Source organism: Macaca mulatta, chromosome 4, assembly GCF_049350105.2.
Source record: "Macaca mulatta isolate MMU2019108-1 chromosome 4, T2T-MMU8v2.0, whole genome shotgun sequence".
Classification (NCBI taxonomy): Eukaryota; Metazoa; Chordata; class Mammalia; order Primates; family Cercopithecidae; genus Macaca; species Macaca mulatta.
The window spans coordinates 114,307,052-114,331,460 of record NC_133409.1 but is presented as its reverse complement, the minus strand read 5'-3'; the positions used below and the strand labels follow the sequence as shown (position 1 = coordinate 114,331,460).

General features: G+C 37.6%; 1 protein-coding gene across 4 annotated transcripts; it reads left to right on the top strand.

Annotated features, from left to right (window-relative positions):
- Nucleotides 1-4,214: 4,214 nt before the first annotated feature.
- Nucleotides 4,215-24,128, top strand: OGFRL1 (opioid growth factor receptor like 1). Of its 4 annotated transcripts, none has more exons than XM_078001256.1 (8): nt 4,215-4,574; nt 8,672-8,758; nt 8,912-8,990; nt 10,621-10,668; nt 11,745-11,823; nt 11,921-11,987; nt 12,098-12,243; nt 16,529-24,128. In XM_078001256.1, exons 1-8 carry the CDS (start codon nt 4,341-4,343, stop codon nt 17,190-17,192), a joined length of 1,404 nt encoding a protein of 467 aa, XP_077857382.1. In that variant the 5' UTR covers nt 4,215-4,340; the 3' UTR covers nt 17,193-24,128. The 4 variants fall into 4 exon arrangements, with proteins under 4 accessions (XP_077857382.1, XP_077857381.1, XP_014992170.1 ...); XM_078001255.1 differs by having other exon boundaries at nt 8,909-8,990; XM_015136684.3 differs by lacking the exon at nt 10,621-10,668.
- Nucleotides 24,129-24,409: the final 281 nt, after the last annotated feature.

Below are 24,409 nucleotides of genomic sequence, written 5' to 3'. Positions count from 1 at the left end.
ATTGCTGGTCATTTCTTTGAGAAGACTAAGAAGAAAGAATTTTAAGGAAGAGGTAATGGAGAGCAGAGATATTTTTGCAACAAGCCTTATAAAGATAAAAGAAACATGCAGAAAAACATTGAATTGCGCAATTGCATTGTCCAAAAAGAAAGAAAGATTTGGTAAGAGGGGCGATGGCGATGTTAGTGGTTGACGAGGATACAGGAGAAGATATCTCAGAATCATACAAAAAGTATAGAACATTTGCAGGGAGGAAGGAGGAAAAAAATATTTTGTTTTCATAAATTATAACCTATTATAAATTCCTGCCTTAAGGAAGGAAGATCCTGGGAAATCTCCAGCAAGTCTTGTCTGGTCAGGAACTCTATGTGAGGTTGTACACGCTATGTCCTGTATGAAAATGTTCAGTTAAGGTGGTGGGAGGGAACTCCAGTCTAGGTCCTGCTCACTAAGCCCTGGAGGAAGGGTGTCTTATTCTCAAGAACACAAAGTTCCCATGGGTGCCAGCAGAGGTCCTTGGCTATGGTCAATGGAAAACAATATTACAGCATGTTATTACTAATTTCAAATGTTTCTTTACAGAGCCATCTTTATTATTTTTAAATTTAAAAATAACACTATTTTTTTTCCTCCGTAGATTTCAGGTTCTTGGGAGGTATTGAGGAGTTAACTCCTGAGGTTGGGGAAAATGACCCTTGATCTGCCCTTTCCTTTTATTTGAGAGACTCTCAAATTATGTAATAATAAACTTTTGTTAATGTCCTTAAAACAGGATTGACTATAAAAGACAATTCAAGATATGCCAGATACATTTGGGTTTCATCCAAAAAAGTTTAGTTCCTGCACCAGTTCCTTTGTCCTTTGTAAGATGGCCTCACCCTTAAAGGATTTCATAACAAAGTTGAAAACCGAGTTATACTGAAGCATGGCTATAGTATCTGCTTGATTTAGAGCAGATTCTATTTACAGGGAGTCAGAAACTATATTATAGACCATCATGATAATAGTTTCTCCTTGTTCCATACATGTTTATATTACTGTTGAATTATATGTTTTTTAAAGACATATTGGATGAATCATCATTACAGCTAACATATATTGATAAATTAATAGATGCCTGGCACTGAGCTAAGTGATAATTTTTATATGAAGCAAAGGTACGCTTCTTTACTGTTGATGCAGGAATGTTAAATACTCTGAAAGGTAGGGATAATTTTAAAAAGTTGAGGTATTCGAGAAGCATAATTCCTGTGCATAGAACCTTGGGATGACAGACCTTCAGAATTAATTTTTTAAAATAATACATAGATTGGGCACAATGTGGTCATGCTTATTGCTCTAGACTTAAAATTGATTAAATATTATATAAGGTTGGTGTTATGCTTCATGTAAAATTATGTTCTTTAGAAAATATATTGCACAATCTGGCATATCATCTGTGGTCCTATAAAAACTGATACATTTTTCAAAAGGTGGTGTAAAAGGGAAGGATTTAATTGCAGCTGTTACTTAAATGTTTATATGCACAAACACAGATAGGGTTACACAGATACTTCTCACCATTCCATCACCTACTGATGTATAATAAACTACTACAAAATTTAGTGACCTAAAGCAACAGCTATTTTATTGCATTTCATTCCTCTGTGGGTCAGAAATCTGAGCAGGGCTTTGCTGGGTAGTCCCTTTATTCCAAGTAGGGTCGACGGAGGTCACTGAAAGGGATTCAGATGGTGGATGGGTTGGTCTGGAGGATTCAATTAAAACAAAACAAAACAGTGGAATCCAACAGGGAATACTGGAAGGTAGGGCTCAGCTGGTACCATGACCAAAGGATGACCAGAGGCCACACACAAGTGGCCTTTCTAGTATGGCAGTCTCAAGTTAGCTGAACTTTTTATATGGCAGCATGGGGCTAGCAGAGAGAATATTCCAAGAGACCCCAGTGGAAAATGCACGGTTCCTTATGGTTCAACTTAGAAAATCCTAGACTATCACTTCTTCCATATTCTATAGTTAAGCAAGCCACTGAGGCCAACTCCTTCAAGAGTAAGGAACAAGAGTACTTCTCAATGGGAAGAGAGCAAAGAACATGTGGCCAACTTTAATCTACATACACCTAGACCAACCGATGGAGCGCCTGGGACTCAACAACTATTCTTAGACTTTCTACATCAACAATCTTGGAACACTTAAGGCTGGATGGACAAGATTTACTTCTGCAATGTGTTCTGGTCTTCTACCAATGGAAAATCAAATTCCCAGCTTTGAGCAGTTGGATTCCTGTGGTATGTGGCTGCCCCACATCTTCTTCTGCTAAGCCATTATAACCAAAAAGTCTTTTTTTTTGGCGGGGCGTTGGGGGGATGGAGTCTCATTCTGTCACCCAGGCTGGAGTGCAGTGGCCGGATCTCAGCTCACTGCAACCTCCACCTCCCAGGTTGAAGCGATTCTCCGGCGTCAGCCTCCCAAGTAGCTGGGATTACAGGCGCCCGCCACAAAGCCAGGCTAATTTTTGTATTTTTTTGTGGAGATGGGGTTTCATCAGATGTTGGCCAGGCTGGTCTTGAACTTCTGACCTCAGGTGATCTGCCTGCCTCGGCCTCCCAAAGTGCTGGGATTACAGGCGTGAGCCACTGCACCCGGCCCCAAAAGTCTTTTTGTGCATCCCGTGTCTATTTCTTATTAGCTTCAGAGCTTTTCCTAGTCATAGGATCACACAAGGTCAGAGCTGGAAGGGATTCCAGAGATCTGGTCTCATTTTACAGACGAGGAAGTTTAGGTTCATGTGACCTACTTAAAGTCAGAAACTGATTAGTGACAGAGCCACAGCCTCGATGTCTTGTTGCAATGCATGAAGAGCTTAGGTAATCCTGATTTATCCATGGAATAGGCAGACAGTTTACCTGATACTTCCCTTAGAAACAGTCCATCTAACATGATTTGGCTTCCTACTTCTTCATGAAACATTTAAAAAGAAACTATTCATTCCAAGTTCAACAGTTTAATCTTCAAATATCTAGCTCGTTTTTCTCGGTCCATATTTAACAAATGTTTACTGAGCACCCACCAAGCTGACAGCACTATAAATACAGACACACTTTGAGACGCGGGCTGCCTGCAAAGAGGCTTCCCTTCTAGTTAGAAAGTCAGAATACACATTTTACAACAGTCACTTTCCTCTGGGTCACGTTATTTGATAATGCTACCTTATCTTGAAGTACTTCTACAGGCTGGGTGCGGTGGCTCACGCCTGTAATCCCAGCTACTCGGGAAGCTGAGGCAGGAAAATCGCTTGAAACCAGGAGGCGGAGGTTGCAGTGAGCCGAAATCGCGCCTCTGCACTCCAGCCTGGGCAACAGAGGGAGACTCTGTCTCAAAAAGGAAGAAAGAAGAAGAAAAAAGTACTTCTATAACACAGTTCTCCCTCCTTGTTTCATTTGCAGAAGAGACCAAAGGGCCAAGGCTTCTTCCCTTAGAAACAGCCATATGTTCTACGATTCCGAGATTTTTGCCTATCCAGGGCACCAGTTTGGAGTGGGTGTAAGGTTACCCACAAATCAATGTGATCGTCCAGTTGTTACTGTTCCTTTTGTTTCACGAGATGTTCGCTCATTAGATGAGGTGACTGATAGCTCTGACTTTTTTAAGACCACACGCACTCTAGGTGGCTGCCCTAAGTACAGTCGCGGCAGCTGGGATTTCCTGTTTATATGGTGCCCAGCACCATCAGCTTTTGTCTTCTGCTGCAGCTAAAGTGTCTTCCTCCTGGACCAGGGAGAGGGGGAGGGGGTGCGGACAGGACCCGCCTGCTGACGGTGACACCTCCTCGACATCATGTCCACGCCAGTCCTCAGCTCCCGGAGCTGCGCGGGATCCCTCTTCCCGCTCAGCTGGGAGATGCCCCGGGAGGGCGTCCCCCGGCTCCGGGCTGCGAGGGTAGCAGCCGACCCCGATCCACTCCGGGGATAGCCGGGGGCCGCGTGAAGGCAGGTGTTCCGGGGAGAAACGAGGAAGTAAGGCGCGGTCAGGGGCCGGCGGCGCTCGGCTGGGGGCCGCAGTTGGCTCCCCCGGGAACTCTGGGCAGGCGGCCTCTCCCGCTTGTGGGGAGGAGAAGGAGCCGGATGGGCGGGTTCAGGCGCGCGCGGCGGCGGTCCCGGGGCCGCCAGCTCCTCCCCGCGAGGGTGCCTGTCCGCCGCTCGCCGCGCTGAGGCAGTGCGGGGCGGGCGCGCCTAGGCTGCCGCCCAGCGCCCTCACCGCGGCCATGCCCGGGCCGTAGAGCGCCTGCCGCAGCCCGCGCCCCGCAGCCCCGCAGCCTCGCGCCCGCCGCCGCCTCTTCAATGGGCAACCTGCTCGGCGGGGTCAGCTTCCGCGAGCCCACCACCGTGGAGGACTGCGACTCCACCTGGCAGACCGACTCGGAGCCCGAGCCCGAGGAGCCAGGGCCGGGCGGCGGCAGCGAGGGCCCGGGGCAGGAGCCCGAGCAGCCCGCGCAGCCCCCGGAGCGAGCCGGCGGGCGGTCCCACTCCAGCCCCGCGCCGGACGAGGACGCCGAGGCGGCGGGCGCCGAGCAGGTACGCGGCCCAGCGGTGGCTTCGGGTCGGGCCAGGGCGCCCCGGCGCCCCAGAGGGGCAAGTGCCAAACCGCCCTCGCGCGGGGAGGGCAGGGGCGCCAGGTGGCTGCTCGCCCCTGCGACCCGATCCCTCTGCGCCGCGGCTGACCTGTCTCCCAGTGGAGCCCGGGGGCCTGCAGGAGCCCAAAGCGCCGAACCCTCCCACTGCCGGCCTGGGGCCTGGCCGAGGGCACGGTTCAAGGCAGAACCCAACTTGAATGGGTGTTTTCTTTGCCTCTGCAGCGCAGCTGGGTTATGCGAAGGTGGGGTGGGAGGAACCTGTCTAAAAATAGAGGTTTGTGACAACCCCTCTAGTCCGTGTTATTGGCAACGACAACAACAACAAAATTACTCAGAATAAGGTGGGGCTACAAGTGCAGGCAGCCAGCGCTCTCCCCTACAGTGGGGTCTAAACCGTCGTAAGTGTAGGCCCCCATCTGAAGTTCATACGTCACTGTTCTGCCCAACTCAGGCCTTTCAACCTAGGATTCAGGGTATTCTTCACGAATCTCATTTCACCAGAAGACTTGTTGATCCAACTGTGTTTGAACCGTTTGACTAATACAGCTTGGAGGAGAGGTTAGGCAAGAGATACGTAACCCCCTTAACCTCTGATGCACTGAAAATAATCAGGAACTTTAAAAAGGAGGAAATATGTAGTCGGCTCCCTGAAAAAGTGTGCATCCTAGAGGTGGTTCAGGTTTGAGCTCCGCATTAGGCCCTTCTCTTTATCAGCTAGGGGCGATGGAGATTGGGAAAACGGAGCCCAAAGTCCAATGTGACCACAAGGTTTTGGGGGAATCATAACCTAAATATTACAGCTAACACTGCCTCAACCATCTTGATGATCAACTCTATTTAGGTGAGGAGGAAATCATAAAGTCTTAGTGCAGGCTCTGAGCTAAACGTGTTATTTAAGTGACCTACAATTTTGGGGTGGGGGTTTGCTGTGTGGTCTCCATTTTAGAGAATACTGAGGCTTAGAGAGAAAGGAAAACTTGCCCAAGATCATTGAAGGAGAGGATGATGCAAACCCAAGTCTGTCTATCACTGATACCAGCGCCTTGGACCTGTGGAATTCTGAATTTCCATCTGCCCCTGTGTCTGGTTTGCTGCTGTTGTTTTGCATTGCTAATTCAATCTTATTAAATTATTAGATGCTGCATTCTCATGTTTTTCCCTTCCGTTTGTCTCCCAATTAAGTAACCTCCTACAGAAATTTGGAATATCAAAAAATACCAGCTAAGATTCAAGCCAACTTACCAGGTCCATCTATATAAAACATTTTAATAATGTTCAGTCAGTCACAACCCCAGTAACTAGTAGACTACACCAGCCCTCCCTATTCCCTTTTAATGATTAATTTTTCTTGTTAGTATCACCATCTGACTTCCCCCAAAAATCTGCTTTTCAATTTTGCCTTTTGACTGACAACCCTGTTTGTTGTCTGTTTCTCAGAGCCAATCCACTTGCAGGTAATACTGGGGCTACTTTTAAAGCGTATCCCAGACTGACTCCTTCACACCACTTCCATTGCATCGTCCTAGTCCCTCTGAATATTGGACAAATGATGGTGACATTAACCACGACAGGGAAGTCTAGGGAGAATGCAGCTGTGGAGGTTAAATCAAAGATTCTCTTGAGTTTCATATCCTATTAGACATCCAAGTAGAGTTGTTGGGTAGTTAATTATTTGTTGGGTAGTTAAATTACATCTATGAATGGAGACTTAGTCCAGGACTAGAGTCCTCAGCATCTGAGATCAATGATATTTAAAGGCATAGGAAGATAAGGGGTTATCAAGGAGTGATGACGAATGAGGACCCTAGGCACCCCTCCATTTAGAGGGTGTGAAGAGGAGGAGGAGCCAAAAAAGAAGGCTGACAAGGGGTGCCCAATGAGATAGAAAGTAAACTAAGAAAGTGTAGTATCCTGTAAGCCAAATACTGACAGTTTCAGGAAGGAGGGATGCTTTAATTGGCCCAGTACTGTTGGGAAGTCACCTGAGGTGAACATTAAGAAATGGTTTGGCAAGATGGAGATTTATTGGTGAAGTTCACAAGAACTATTTTTTTGGAGTGGTGAGGACAAAAGCCTGATTGAGGTGGGTCAGGGGAAAATGGGGAAAGAAGAGAAGGAGACAGAAAGTATGGGCAATTCTTTGGTGGTGATCTACTATAAAAAAGGAGTAGATATATGGATCTGTAATTGATGGTAGGCTTGGGTCAAGGATGTTTTGTATATTTATTATTTTAATATTAAAGATATTGCAGCATGTTTGTTTGAGATCCAGAAGAGAAGGAAATTTTAATGATCCAGGAAAGAGGAACAATATTGAACAACAGAATCCTTGTCTGAGCAGGTGAAAGGGGTCTGGGTAGAGTCCAAAGGGAATAGGGGTTGGAAGAGCAGGAGCAGATGCTGGCAGGACACAGTCATTCTTATGATAATCCTGAGAAATAGGTAGGGCATGAGTCATTATCTTTATTTCAGAGATGATAAAACTAAGATTCAGCTAAATGATTTGCTTAAGGCCTCACAAATACCAAGTAGCAGCGTTAAGATTCCTAGTCTTCTGACTCCAAGTCTTGGGCTACTGATACTACACCAAGGTTTCCATATATCCTTCATTTTTTAGTGTGACTGAGATTGATTCAGACCTGGACTTGAACCCAGAGCCTGGGATTCTTGTTCTTGCACTGTCACTGGACTCTGGATGGTGTGCAACTTGTCTAAGCTCCTGATACCTTGTTTCAAAGATGGAAATACTAATTAACTGTCAGTCAGGTGTGTTTTAAGAATCAAATGAAATAATGCCTTTTGACTGTCAACCCTGTTTGTTGTCTATTCCACTATATATGTAAGTGCTTTGTAAATGGAGAGTGCTTTCTATACAAATGTAGGATGATGATTCATATGGTTGTAGCTCAGGCTAAATAGATTCAGAAACTTGCTAGGCAGAGCTATTTTGAAACTTGTGGCAAGGACCAGAATTGAAGCTTTTTCTTGATTATGTAACATGACAGAGTAACTAATGTTAAGCATCCGAAGATTTGGTGTTGAAGTAACTCGGTACTTGTAGTAATAGTGAGAATCACGCTTCTTCAAAAATGTGTGAAAATTACTTAGAGGATGCCAATCTGTCAACACAGATGGAGGACAGGGGTTGAGGAGAAAAGAATTTGGGGCAAAGCTTTTAATGACTCTTAAAGGTCTAAAGTTTTTCTTTTTCATCATTGTCATCAGCACTTTCTCCTACATTATAATAGTACATATAGGGAATGCAAATCGATTATATTAACCCACATCTTATACTTTAAAAATCAGTTCATGGTGATAGGAATTTTGCTTAGAGTTTAAATAGTATGAGTAAACTTCTACATATAAGTTATTTCAATCGGACATCATTCCATTTAAGAGCATTTTATTGCTTTGTGTGCATATATTTTAAATATTTATATCACATTGTATTATTCAGTGAATAGATGATTATTCATGCCTTTGTGTACCTGTCATGGTGTTATAAAGGATGGAGTTTAGAAAGATAGTTTGTTTTAAAATCTTTTCTTTTCATAAATATTACTTGACTTCTAAATACAGCTAAATGTTGCAAATTTAATGAAAATTTTCTTTGCAGAATTGATTTAGTATCTTAACATATTCTTAGTATTATGTAAAATATTCTGAAGTAAGTTTTATCATAGAATCACTTGCATAATCATCTAGTAAATAAATGTATTGAATTCCTTTTTGAGTTCTATTTCTGATGGATATTGATCCATAACATTGGCCTCTTTCGGTTTTTGGTTAATAATAAAGTGTTTTTTTCAGTAATATATCTTAGGACAAATATTATTGGTTCAAATAAGAAAAACAGGACGCTAAGAAATATTGCTAGTAAGCGTTATTAAAGGAACATTTATAATATTTTCATTAATCTGAACAGATTGACAATTTTCAGGGTTTCTTTATGGCTCTTCCTTATAAGTTTGTTCTGGAAATTTCTTTGTGAAATTATCTTGCGTCAACATGTAAACAGAGTTTCACTTTTTATTTCAGGGTGGTGATTCCACTGAAGCAACTGCCAAACCAAAGAGAAGTTTTTATGCTGCGAGGGATTTGTACAAGTACCGACACCAGTACCCAGTAAGAGTATAGAATGTTATGTTCTCAAATGTAAACTATTTTCCTTCTGTTTTTAAATTTTTATGGTGCCACTGAGAAAACATGCATGAAGGGTCCTTGTACCTTTACTGTATTTCTATGTGCTGGAGATTGATTTATTTTTTCCTTTAGCAGAACTTCAAAGATATCCGATATCAAAATGACTTGAGCAATCTTCGTTTTTATAAGAATAAAATTCCATTCAAGCCAGATGGTGAGTAACGTACTACTTGATAAATTGCACTTTAAACAATCACATACTCTTGGTTATTCTTTGTTTATTTTGTGGTTTGTTTCATTGATTGGATTTACTTTGCTATGCAGTCTAATGTGTCCCCCACATCCTAGACCATAGGTTTGTGAGCATGCACTTGGTAAATTCTGGAGGAAGAGCTATGGATTAATGGTATCTTCCTTTTTTACATCACTATTATCTGAAAGATAGTAGGGACAATTTTTGTGAGAGGAAGAGAGAGGAGATGTATAGAACCACAGAATTTTAGGTTATTAAGGAACAGTAGAGAAGATCAAATACAGCTTTCTGATGTCAAAGATTAGGTCACTAGGACTTAAAGCTTAGGTCACTCAATTGCAGGTTCTAGAGTCCACTGTTCTTTCCATTGTACCATAGCTGAAAATTATTTAGCATGTGATTGAAAAGTGCTGTTTGTATTTAGAATTATCTTTCCTGTCAGTTTTCAGATTCAGGTATCAGGAATCTACAGCAATTCCTGTTTGGAGTTCCAATATTCTGGGAAGGGAACTGCAGATACAGTAGATCTCCATCCAACCCTGCCAAATACACTTGTGTCCTTCCCAACTCTGCAATTGCTCTCCTAGGATATTTTCCAAACCCATAGTGAGAAGATGCAGCTGCTATGGTAATATGACCACAACATTGCATATTTCATTGAGGCATCATGCTGTGGTTCATGGTGGTCATCCTAATTTTATCTAGGTCACCCTAGCAAAGCTGGCTTCTCTCCCAAGAGCCCTTTTCTGTGTGAGGTGGTCAGACTGCCCTGGCTTCTGCTATTTGCTCTCAGTGGAAACTGAGCCAGTTCCACAGCACTGTGAGTCATGGAATGAAGGTGATAGATTGCAAGGCTTTCAAGTGGCAGGACCTTGCATTCTTTGGTGAACTAACTCGAGGCAAGAGGTCTAAAGCCTGGATGGAGTTTGGGAGGAGGGAGTCCCAGTATTGTATACCGACAGACTTGCCAGTGTGAGTTAATATTTGAGAACATTGTTGACATGGCCAGATCTACTTGTCTTTAGCTTTCTGGTATCCCAAAAGTCTGCTGTGATGTAGAAGGAAACCTCTGGATAAAATTGCACAGTTATATTTACTAATGATAGAAATGTGCTGCTTTATTTACTAATGGAAAAATATTGGCTAAATTATTCATTTTGTTAGGACTTGGGGTAGAAAAATCTTTTGAAGAAATGCAATGATAGATTGTTAATTTGAGTCTGATTTGAATTTCATACAATTTTCCTAAAGGAATGCCTTCACGTATTAAAAATATTGAACATAAAGCTATGATAGTACTTAACTCTATTTTTTTCTACTAAGGAATTTATTTTGTAAATATTAATTTAAAAAGTAATTTCAAGCAATATATTGAATTTTTGTTCATCTTTATTACAAAGTTTATTTTGAAATCTTATGATTGGTGGGGGTCAGAAGTTTTAGCTAAAGTCACATAAAATGTTATCCTAGTTTATTATATAAATTATATTAACTCACTTTCCTCCCTAGTATACACACCCATGCACATATGCACACACACACACTACTTGCCAGTAAGCATAATCTTGCAATAGTATGTTTCACTTATCAGGCAGGAGGAGTGGTAATTGGAAAGGAAAACAAATGGAAAATTACAGAGGTAAATGGTTTCAACATGCCAATAAAGCCAACAATATGATTCAAAGCAACTTTTTACCAAGCCTTCCGAGAATGGGCCTCTACTGTAAACTGGTGATCTCTGGAGGAAACAAGAATGAGATGAGTTATGTTTGGAGAAATATTATATTGCTGTGGGTTTTTTTTTCCTACAAGACTGACTGAATGGCTAGTCAATTGTAAGGACCTTGACAGACATAGGAACCGGGAGGATTTTGTTTTTGTGAGTTCTTGTAGGGGAAAAATGGTTGGGGTAAAAAGGGCTTACTTGTTGGAACCAGAAAGATCTATGTTGCACTCCAAGATTTACTTTTTTTACTAGTGTGTAACTTTGAACAACTCGTCCAGTTTCTTCATTATTAAAATGAGGATCATAACACTGGGAGCGTTCTGTAAAGACTAAGCTAGATAATGTGCACTCTATGTAATATGGGCACAGCATTGGGTAAGCACTTACAACTTTTTCCTACATTTTTCTTTTCTCCCTTTCCTTCCCCTTTGTTTTCTCCTTCTCATTTCTTTTCTTCCCTTTCTACTCCCCTTTCTTTCTTTTTCCCTAGGATGCATTTCATTTTGAACCAATCTAGTATTTAAAGAACTATATAACTCCTAGGGCAGGGATTGGCAAACTTTTTCTGTACAGGGGTAAAGAGTTAATATTTTAGGCTTTGGGGGACAGTGGGTCTGTATTGCAACTACACAGCTCTGCTATTGTAGTACAAAAACCACCATAGACAGTACATAAATGAATGTGCATGGCTATATTCCATTAAAAGTTTACTTACAAAACAGCTGGCAGGCCACAGTTTGCCCAGCTCTGCTTTAGAGTACATTGCCCAACAAAACCTTCTGCAATTTGAGGTGCTATTTTTTTTTAAATTAGATTTATCACATAACTGAATATATGGGCATAGGGTATTCATCTTTTTAAAAGCATTATTCTTGTGTGCCATTATTAAATTTAAACAAGTTTTAATATAAAACTCAAGTGATTCGAGTCTTAAAATGCCTTCACAATGTTTTAAATGTCTGATTCATTTTTAAATATTCACTATTTAGGTGTTTACATTGAAGAAGTTCTAAATAAATGGAAAGGAGATTATGAAAAACTGGAGCACAACCACACTTACATTCAATGGTCAGTTACATACTATCTATCTTGAACCATGTCCTATTTAATCATGTATGTTTCCCAGACAATGTTCATAGAAAAATTTTATTTTTTTAAAAAATAGGCTTTTCCCCCTGAGAGAACAAGGCTTGAACTTCTATGCTAAAGAACTAACTACGTATGAAATTGAGGTAATGCAAACTCATTTCATTTTATACAGGGTGGCCAAATAATATTGCTATTTGACTGTCCTTGTAGCTCCTGAATCATTTCAGTTGACTTTTTTCACTTTTTATATTAGGAATTCAAAAAAACAAAAGAAGCGATTAGAAGATTCCTCCTGGCTTATAAAATGATGCTAGAATTTTTTGGAATAAAACTGACTGATAAAACTGGAAATGTTGCTCGGGCTGTTAACTGGCAGGAAAGATTTCAGCACCTGAATGAGTAAGTAAAGCCCCTGTGATAAATCAGGGGCCAGCATAGTTATTTTCCCTTGGTCAGAGTTCTCTGTGAAACACAGAAACAACAGCAGATGAGATGGGACCAGGAATTTGGATTCAAAAGCTAGTCTGAAATGCATTACATTCCTGTATCACATTCTAAAACAGAACAAAACAACAACAAAAAGGAACAAAATTCTAGGTAGAAACACAGTTATTCAGCTTCAGATCTGTTTCTCCCTGAAACCTTCCTATTGCCCACAGCCAAATGTTGCCTTTCCCCTCCTCCGTATGCCACATTTCTCGGAGTTTATTGTTACTGCTCGTGTACAATTCTGTGTATCCCTTCTTGTAGGCTGTAAGCTTCTTGGGGCATAATCTGTTTCTAAGCATGATGCCTTCTTAAATTCATGAATTAAGCCTATGATGGATAAAAATCATTTTATAAGAATGAGATGGGTCCATACTTTTTACTAAAACAGAGAGAAAATTACACTTGTCTTCACTATTAAGGTAAAAAACAAAACCTCATTTTTGGGTAATAAGTCCCAAAACTTATGAAGAACATTTTAACATAGTTTATTTGGAATTGTTTTGCTGTATTCATTTGGTTGGATGTTTATAACTTTTGTTAATACTCATAACCAAAGTGTATTTTTCTTAATATTTCTTCATATGCAAACTTTTTTCTTTTTTAATTATAGTTAAATTTTAATAAATTATAGTTACATTTAAACTAATCATAGTTGAATTATTTATGAATGCTGGCCTATACAGCCACCAGCTTTAAAGTACTTCTAAGCATATTATAATTAGCTAAACTGAGCAAGTACTAAGAGCAAAAAAGTTAAAACTAACCTAAGCAATTTTCCTTTGGCCACAGCAGTCTGAGTTTTGTGCACCAGTTAACTATTTTTTTTTGTGTTTTTATAGAACTTTCATCTTGCTTTGGTAAGATGGGTATAAATATTAATGTTAAGCCTTCTTTTTACTTTATTACTTATAATCAATGATATTAAAATGGTAGTTTGTACTAAAACACTAAAGATATGGACATAAAGCTTTATGTTCCTGACTAGAAGACCCATTAACTTATAACTGAAGTTAAATTTGACTTATATAGGGCACTTAAAGCATAAGTATATATACCTGTACCTAAGCAATGCAGGTGGCTAGCTCTGGACAAAGTTTCTAAATACTTATGTTACACTGTGAAAGAACTACATGCAAGCAGCCTATTGACATGAAAGACAGCAAAAGTAAAAGTAAATCTTTTGAAAGGATTTGATAGTACCTCATTTTTCATGTACATAATGACTACCATTTTAGAGACTCACCTCAAACTTGTTATTTTTGGTTGGAATAGCAATCTTGCTTAGTCAATTTTTATTGAATGAATAAATGATGAATAAAATATGGTCTTCAGCTTAAATCCTCCTTGGAGTTTTGTTGTCATATCCTCTGATTTATACGTGGAAACAGAGTCTCTTTTTAAGGCTTTAATTAAACAATTTCCAGGGTTGAGACAGGGGAAGGGAGCCTGAGCTAAGTCACTTCTCACTCCTGTGCCCCATCCTTTCTTTCTGCCACCTATTGTCAGCATAGAGCTTTTCAAGCTGTGAATTAACTGAGAATCTGCCAGAAAACATGCTGTTTCTTCTCTAGTTTAGTTGCAAAACATCTTTACTGACTAGATTTGAACAAATGATAGAGGATTCTATGAAAACGTCTATTCTATTTTCTTCTTCAATTGGGTCCTTTTCTGACTTATTGTTAAATGTCATAACTTATTTGTATTTTAATGTGTATAGCATCTTGAGTAGAGTAGGCAGGGAACTCAATATATTTATAGTAGCTAAGCAGAGGAAAATATTGAATCAAGGTGAAATGAAATAACATTGAGTGAACAACTGACCTTAAAAGAGGCAAAATATTTTCAAACATGAGAGTACAAATATATGGACCAACCACTAGACTGTGTTTTCAATTTTGTTTGTAATCAACTTGGATTACTGAGTCATATTTAGACTCTGGGGTGCCTTTTAACTTTTATTTTCTGTTTCCTAGTTCTCACCTTGTATGTCTTCTCTCTTTACCTCCCTAGTCTTTCTGCAATTTCAACACTATTTGCTACCCTTAACCTCTGTCTGGAACCTCAGCTTCTTTCTTTTGCCTATTGTGTAATCCTAAGATGGTTTATACACTATAAGGATTTTAGCCAGTCTCTTCTATACCATTTAGTCTTTCACTATGACATTTATTACAAGTCATACTGAAACACCCAACTGCTATATTTTGTAGTTTTGTTCTAGGATCCTCATCATTTTTTAACCCAAGTTTTTGTCCTTTTATACTTTTATATAAATATTTTTAATTGGAGAATATATAGATATAGTAAATGTGTACAGAAATTTTAACTTCAGCATTTATCTAGGATTGGCTATATAAAATTGAGCTGGTTGCAAATATAGTAAATTTTCTTTAGTCATAGAGTTCCTCTTTTTTAAAAAACAAATTCTTCCAACTTTCTATACATCTTTTTCTCACAGACATATGAAGCAGAATTGCCCAAGGTTTTGTCACTAAGTATTTAGAGTATGCAAACTCCACAGGAATGTAACAACTAAGTTGCTCCTGCTGTTAGTGACACATTGTCTTAACTGTACCCAAATTTGTATTGTCTCAAGTGTGTTACTTCCTATTTAAAAATACAGATGTATAAAACTGAGACATCTGTGCTGCATTTTACCCTCTGGGCTTCAGAGTTGAATGTTAAGACAATAATTTTTTAGTAAACATCCAGAAAGATGAAGATGATCAACTGTTGGGCTGAGCTTTTCCAGTGTTTGGTTAGTCTGAAACATTAAGGTTTTTGTTTCGTGCAAAGAAATGTTCTCATTGAAACATAAGGCCATGGAACCATACCCTGCCATCCCTTAATTCATCAACATCTTTATCCCTGCTTCCCAAGTAATTTGCTAATTATTTCAAAATAAAATCTTTAAGCATTTTTGGAAGCTAGGACAGGTATATATAATGTTTGCAGAAAGTTCCGTGTATGAGGTATAAAACAGGCTTTAGGAAGTTAGAAATAAGTGATGGCTATGGTTATGTGGCAATATTGGGTAAATAAATACCTGGGCTGTTGACAACACCTATGATTAATACATGTGGTTGATGATTCTTTTAGAATTTGACAAGGCATGTGTAATAAAGCAAAGATTGAGCTGAGTGAGTTTGGGGAGTTACATTATGAATTGTGACAAAATAGATTTGGCAAACATTCATCCAGTAATGGCATTAGTTTTGTGATAGAGAGGAAAGATGTTAGTGTAATCTGGGGGAAAATGTACCCTTGGAATCAAGGCCATTAGAAATAAGATTTAAAATCATCAGATAGGGAAAGAGGAGGAGAGACTGACCAGAGATTGAAGAAAATTAGGTTAAGTTGGGATAGGTACAAATATTGTGGTCCTTAATCTCATATCTTTAAATTATAATACTAATAGTTTTAAATAGTATCTAGTACTTACTGAGTTCTATGTACCGAGCATGTGTATCATCTCATTTGATTCTTACAACAGTCCAGTAAGTAGTGGGCACTTTTCCCCATTTTACAGATAAGGATATTGAGACATAGAGAAACATAGTTGCACTTAGCTGGTAAGTTACAGAGCCAGGGTGTGAACTCAGGTCTGACTCCAAAGCCCATGCTCTTAACTGTTAAACTGTGCTCTGCTAAATAAGTCAGTTTTGTATCCTTTGTCAGAACTGTTCTAGCAAAGCAGAGTGGTTTTTGCCACCATCCTTACGAGTTGGCTTATGTGGTGGATTTTGCTGATCAGCTGGCACTATAAATTGCACCAGTCAGCTGTTAGCTAATGTGTTTATGTTTAGCAACGGTTACCTGTGATGAGTACAGTACATTGATGTTGGTGCAAATAAATGCTCTGTTAGAAAATTCATCTTCAGTGTATTTTCAGTAATAAACAATTCAACAGTGGTAATACATTTAAATCTAAATATTTTTCTAATGTGAAGAACTCAACAGACAAGGGAAGTTTATTTTATAAATTTGACTTTCACATAGATTGACATTACATTGTGGCCTAAGGATTTAATACCCTCTGGATTATTCTTAATGGTATCAAATATAGCGTTAAAAAGTCATTACACGGCATATTTCCACGGCTTACATTTCCATAAAAAATATTTTCCCAATAGTTTTCATTCTCCTGCCTTCCTGCACCTGATTTCCCCCACTCATTTTGTTCAATCCTGTCTTCCAGGTCCCAGCACAACTATTTAAGAATCACTCGTATTCTTAAAAGCCTTGGTGAGCTTGGATATGAAAGTTTTAAATCTCCGCTTGTAAAATTTATTCTTCATGAAGCTCTTGTGGAGAATACTATTCCCAATATTAAGCAGAGTGCTCTAGAGTATTTTGTTTATACAATTAGAGACAGAAGAGAAAGGAGAAAGCTCCTGCGGTTCGCCCAGAAACACTACACGCCTTCAGAGAACTTTATCTGGGGACCGCCTCGAAAAGAACAGTCGGAGGGAAGCAAAGCCCAGAAAATGTCTTCCCCTCTCGCCTCCAGTCATAACAGTCAAACTTCTATGCACAAAAAAGCCAAGGACTCCAAAAATTCCTCCTCAGCTGTTCATTTAAATAGCAAAACAGCTGAAGAAAAAAAAGTGGCACCAAAAGAGCCTGTGGAAGAGACAGACAGGCCCAGCCCAGAGCCCAGCAATGAAGCTGCCAAGCCAAGAAATACAGAGAAGGACAGTAATGCTGAGAATGTGAATTCTCAATCCGAGAAAACAGGTACTAATCCCACAGAAAAAAAGGAGAGTGTATCTCCCGAAAATAATGAAGACGGTGAAAATCATAACCAAGACAGTGAAAATCCTGGAAATACAAATTGCCATGATGTTGTACTAGCACAGTGAATTATCAGAAAACCCATAGGCCAGTTTAGGTTAGAGAGGAAAAAACTACTGTATCATTTATCCTAAAGAACAGAGACGAGGTCAATTTCAAATTTTAGCCATCTGTTTGTGATTTCTGTCATAAGCATTTTGTTGTTTGTTTTTTTATTTTGGATGACAATGAAGTGAATAACTAATAAGGAGATTTAAGATAAGACCCCATAAATGAATGTATTCTGCAATGCTTTTAGGATGTGAATTTTCAAATTTTGTGTATAATAATTACTTTGAAAATATTTGCAGAGTATCTAGAAATTACCATGTAGTATTTGGTATGCAAAATACATTCTTTTGAGACATTATAGTCTACATGAAGGAAATAAAGAGGATAATTTCATTGGATTGCTATACCTTTACCTGATTTATGGATTTATTTTACTTTATTTTATTTTATTTTATTTTATTTTGAGACGGAGTCTCGCTCTGTTGCCCAGGCTGGAGTGCAGTGGCATGATCTTGGCTCACTGCAACCTCTGCTTCCCGGGTTCAAACGATTCTCTTGCCTCAGCCTCCTAAGTAGCTGGGATTACAGGTATGTGGTACCACGCCCGGCTAATTTTTGTATTTTTAAGTAGAGATGGGGTTTCACCATGTTGGTCAGGCTGGTCTCGAACTCCTGACCTTGTGATCTGCCCGCCTCAGCCTCCCAAAGTGCTGGGATTACAGGCATGAGCCACCACGCCCGGCTGATTTTTTTTTTTTTTAACTGTAAGTGTTTGATCTTTTCCAATGTATTCAGAAACTAATTTGGATTCTTTGATTCCAGTACCTCAACCTCAACGTGTTTATTTGTAGATTCTGGTAAGTGAAATGGATGTCCTTGTGGAACTGTGACCTCCCCAGCTTATCTGTCAGTCCTGCTGTCCTCACCTCCTTGCCTCTTTCCATGCCCTTAAGCCACCATCTTTCTCAGCTAGCATGTGTGTTTCTAGTGTAGTTGGCCCTCCATATTCAGGGGTCCAGCGTCTGTGGATTCAACCAACCGCAGATTGAAAATGTTTGTTGGAAAAAATGGATGGTTACATCTCTACTAAATATGTGCAGTCCTTTTATTTGTCATTATTCCCTAAACAATACAGTATAACAACTATTGACATAGCATTTATATTGTATGTATTAGGTATTGTAAGTAATCTAGAGATGATTTAAAGTATTTTACATAAGGGACATGAGCATTTCTAGATTTTGGTAACTGCAGAGGGTCCTGGAACCAACCCCCTACAGATATCAAGGGACCACTGTGTACATTAGGATGATCTATATTGAAATCTACATGGAACAGAGTGGGACTTCTAATTGTATGACTTCAGGATTTTGCTTTGTTTAAATTAATAACACTGTTTTCAGTATTAAGTGCTTAAAAACACATGTTGATTGAAAAGTTCAAGATAAGAACTTTGCTCTCTGTGGCTGTTCCATATAAATTTGATGGTTGATTCTGAATGTAAATGACTGAATAATTAAAAAATAAGAAATTATTCATTTTTAAAAGGCATGCCTCTTGCACTGTGAACAGGACAGTAGTCCCTTAAACCATGAATATGTCAGTGTTCTGTGGATTATGAAATTAGTAATGTTGTTTAGCCCAAATGTGTCTTTTTAAAAAAGTATAGTTTTGTGCATCTCTAAGTTATCAAACTTCAAAATTGAGAACAAATTTAAAAGTTCATATATGCAACTCTAGTAAGCACTTATTATGTTACATAGCACTGGTTAAGAACAGTTTTGTTTTCTATATTATTACTAATTATTATTATAAATCAAAAGACACTGTGATAAGAACTTCAAAGCATACATACAAATATGGTTAAAGCAATGAATAGATGAAACATTTATACTTTATTTCATTTAGGAATGAATTAACTTTTTTGTTAGGCTTTTAAGAAAAGTTCTATTCATTTTATTCCCCCAGGGAATTTGTAATATGTCCTACTTCATATCACATGTCATCTTCTGTTGCCTCTATTGATCTACATTTTCTGCAATGGATATCTTGAAAATAATCACACTTACAGTATGCCTCTAGAAATATGATTTTACTGCTTTGAAGTTTACATGAAACATGCCAGTTGCTTACCTCTAATTTTTTATATGAATCTCAGTAGCACCTTTGTTGTACGTTCTATTCCAATAAGTATAGTATGGAACACTTTCTCATTTTTAGTTCCCATAATATGCCAGTTTTTGTTTTCCTAGTGTTCTGTGAGTATTAGGATTTGGCAGTCAGCTTTTGCATTTCAATTTCTATTTTACATGCAAGAAAAACATGGACACTCTTATGTGGTGCTTGTAGCTATGTTTCCATAGAGCTCAGTAAATAGTTCTACAGGGTTTAGAGGATGAGAAGCGATTGTCAAATTAGGCTGAATTGTAGAAACACAATTTAATTCAAAATAACTTACCAATTTTATATATATGATAAAGTGTTCAGACCACTTTCTAAATGCATAATATTAAAATACTGTGACCAGATATTATGATATTAATAAAGTTACCAGATACTAAAATCAATGAATATAATCTGAATTACTTAGAAATTATAGTATATTAGAGCCCTTATGAGTAAAAACATTTCATTTAGCAATTTAATTTTTAGAATACTATTCCTACTTAGGGATTTTGATTAGATTGTACCATTAAATTTGAGAATATTTAGTCTCAAGGGGAAAACTTCCTGGCATCCATCTTAAATAGTGGCCTTTTCCCACTATGGTGTTTTTAAATGCATATTCACATAGAATAGTATGTTTCTTACATTTAATCCCTAAATAACTTAGATAATCATTCAGTGGAGAACAAGTAAAAGGATATCATTCCTTTTGGAGAAAAACATTGAGTGTCTAGAATTTTTTCTATTAATGCTTTGTATATTAGTTTTTTAAATAAGATCTATAGATATGTATTTATGTGTGTCTTATATATGAAACAGTTCTCTGGGTTTGACTCCTATGTTTTGTATTTTTAAAAACTACGACATGCTTGCAGAAATTCATTGAGAAGTTGTTACAAAAAATGCAGTGAAGCATGACCAAATAGCTAAAAATATTACTAGATCTTTACAAATCTATAGTCTTTATTGTTGTTGTACTGTGGAGTACAAGGATACTAAATATTGGCTATTGATAAAATACTAACTTGCATTTCATGGCAAATAGATGTTATATCGCTTGATTAGTCTAGAAAATTTCTAATATTTTGTGCTTTCATATATCAAAGGAGATTATGTGAAACTATTTTGAAATACTGTAAAGTGACATATAGTTATAAGATATATTTCTGTACAGTAGAGAAAGAGTTTATAACATGAGTTTATAATTGTACCATTATACATTTTCATGCTCGATCTCATGAGAAATTCAAAAGATTAATGATAGAGTTGAAAATATGTTTACTTTCTCTAAATCAAGTCTGGTTGTCAACTCAAAAATTATGTTGTATAGTTTTATTTTGAATTTAGGTTTTGGGACTACTTTTTTTCCAGCGTCAATGAGAAAATAAAATCTATAACTCAGGAGTTACTAGAGAAGTTCTAAGTATTTTTTTGCTAAGTATTAAAAATATAAACATATGAAAATGCCATAATGCCTGTCATAGTCATTGTTTCATATTTTGTCATATAAAATTACCTATCCTGCTTCTAGCTTTTATACTTTAATCTGAGTGAAAGTATGATGTGGTGGAAAGGAAAAACAGTACAGTGTTACATCTGAGTTAGTCTTTGAAAAATCAGAGTAGTAAATGAACCTCAACATTGAGTGGTCAAAAATTGGTTTAACCAAGTCAGGGGAGAATATTTGGGTAATTGTTTGAATATTACATTTTCAAGTTTATAATAGAGTTATGGCTGAGTATTCATCCATACTGAGTAATCAAGCATTTTTAAAACTATAATTGAGGCTCTTCTAAAGCTTTGTTTTCTAATCTAAGATATAAAGGATATTCTTGATCTTGCTTGATTGTAACTACATCTACACGTCTTTAATGTCTGTTTGGGGTGAGTGGCGATCCTCTGTTGTAGGAATGTTTTTGAAGATTTCTATTTTGTTTTCCACTTAGGAAATTCCCCTCTCTCATTTGGGGTATATGTGTTGAGTATAAGGTAGACTGTATTTAGACACGCTAGAATCATTAAATGTAGGTGAAGTTGTAGAGAAAAATGGCCTGGGTCAATGTAGGATCTAGAAAATTAGGAGTGTACATTTGCTGGCTTCTCTTTTAGTTTTGTACTGTTTATTACGGGAAAAGATTTGTGTGGGTAATCTCTTGGGTGACAGTGAGTACTAGTTATCCAACCCACCCAGCAGATTGTGTTCAGGGACAGAATGTGTTTTTAGATATCCCTTACTATTGAAATTAATAGTAATATAGCTATAAATACAACTGTCTGGAGGTATCCAGATGTGCCTTAACAAATGTAAATGGTATTCATTCAGAAGTTTACATTTTTACTCCATTATAAAATCTCATCATTGGGAACTTTCTAAACCATGAATATCAGTTCTTTTAATGAAATTTAGTTGGTGCTTTATCATTTTGGAGAAGTTGCTGTTTGGGATGATAGCATCGGTTCATAAAGAAGTGTCCTCATCATGATATTCAACAATGTGTTATATTTGACAAAAAGTGTTTAGAGTAAGAAAGACTAACTATACTGTCTGTTACATTTATTTATGCTTTTGGTAGTTTAGCTACTTAGCCCAATTTTCATTTTAAACATTCCTTAGTTACTAAAGTAATATTTATGTTTTGCTTCTTCTTAGATGTAGACAGATGCAGAAATAGAATTATATTAGAGAAATTATTAAAAGTTTAATTCCAGTAGGCAGTTGGAGAAATCTGAAACTAATTTGAAAAACTTTTATGCTGTAGTCTCATTAGAATCATGTAAAAAGCACTGTTTTTGCATTTTTCCTAGATTACAGAGAGTGTTCTTTGTCATTTTTCTTATTCTGTTTTGAAGTTTATTGTTTCAGTTATTTGAGGGAAATAACCTCTTAATATGTTTATTTTCCTGAATTACAGTTTTCATGTAGAGAATACAATGAAATGTTTTGTGTTATGACCCAAACTGGCTGGAAGTAGAGTTCAGAGAGGGAGAAGGGACAAGAATCAGTGTGGGTGTCTCAGGAAAGTGATGCCAGTGCTGGGCTCCACCCTTCTCCACTGGCAGGATGGGTCCTCAGATTCTGCCCTGGATAATGAGGGTGTTGGGCACTGTGAGCTCTGACTTCTGGGGAGGATGGGCCATCATGGACTCCATACACAATTTTGGTGGATATCAGTTCTCATAAAATACCTGCTATCATTTATTTTGTAGTTATTTAGAAAATTGTGAGCAGTTGGGCACTAGTAAATTGTAGTTATATCTTAACGATCTTGGGAAACATTGAAATATGAGTTTTTTCCGTCACCCTTATTTATTTAATTTAAAAAATGAGGGAAGTTGTTCATTCATAGGTGTATATTAATATAAAATCTTATAAAATGATTCAGAGAAAAGGCAGTAATGGTCACTTACTGTGCTAAAATACCTTTTTTTCTAAAAATATTTAAGCTTTAGGGTTTGTCATAGTTTTACTTTTTAAATTATAGTTTGTGTAACAATTTACATTAACTAGAGAAATTAGATAGATAATAAGTTTTGGTACTAAGAAACATTTACGTTCTGCACTCATTAGTCAAATGAACATTTTTTTCCAGTGCTAACAGATTTTGTTTCATGTGAAGAAAAATAAAACACAAATGAAATAAAAGTCTAGAAACAGCAACAGGAAACTCACTACAGAAATAAAGACATAACCCTTGATAAGTTTGTGTAAGTGCCAGAATTATTGGAAGCAGGTGACGAATGATTAAGAAAAGCTTTATTGTGGGGACATGCTTTAAGAATCAGCTCTGTATTTGTGCCAAGGAGATCAGGTATTGGTGTGCAAACAGATCCCATTAATACTCTGATTTGAACCATGAATTCCACCTACTCTGCTTTGAAGCCCTCCAGTAGACTGATAGATGTAATTAAATGATCAGCTCCAAGTTTAATTCCTTTGCCTGTGTGTAGCAACAGTTGGTAATTTTACAAGTTAAATTGATGGACTGGCTGCAGATAAGAGAAAGACTAGTGGTAGGTGGTTTGTGAGTGAAGTAACTCCCACACTGTCAAGAGTTGACAGCGTATTGTGTGGCATTATAATTGTGAGAAACAAATGAGAGCAAAATGTTAGGTCCTTTGACAAGCATTTCCCTCCTGTTTTTAAAAAGGGCTTTAAGTTGTTTCCTAAGTAAGGTAATCTTTCTTTTTTAGTATTATCTAAGAAGAAGGACGGCAGATTATGTCATTTTGGAAACTATCATGTCTCTTGTGTTTTAAATATTTCAGGAAAATGGCTACGATTGTTACATAGACGTGTGTTTTACTTATAAGCTCTGATTCTCCAGTGGCCACTGGGCCTTCTCTGTGCTCTGTATTCAACTGCAGTATGAATTACAGAATGCCGTGCATGTTTGTTAGTACCAATACCATGTGTATGTGGTAGAAGTTGTAACCAGTTTCTGGATCTGTATGGTACTATAAAATACTTATTTTATAATTCTGTAACCGTATGGCAGTGTTATGCCAAAAATGTATAAAGAGCAATAGTTTCTGTTGCTTACTGCTGTATTTTAAAATATTGTTTCTAAAATAATAGAGTTAGAGTTCCTTTTGAGTAATTATTTTTAATAACTATTGCCAAATATACATCCTGTAAAACTAATAAAAGCCACTACATCTTAGTTAACATTTTAGCATTGTGCTAGAGTACATTATGGTGATTTTGCACGATTAAAATATTTTTAAAGAACTAGAAAAAGTGACTTGCTGTTTTCCTGTCATTAAACATGTATTTTTTATGATTAACATATAAGACTAACATTATTTTCTTTTATTCTAAAAAATAAATATTGTGAAGGGTGAATCATATGTATATATGAAGTTATTTTTATTGTCAGATTCTACAGAATAGATCACATATATAAATACTTGGATATTGATTGTTATCTCTTTGTGTAATGCAGTTTTAAAAATATTTTTCTTACAGATGAAGGAATATGAATAGCTAATGAAGGTGAAAGATGTTTTTCACTTAGGTGGGCTAATATTTAAGTAGTCAAGTTTTGATTAAGAAAAATTGAAATTGCAA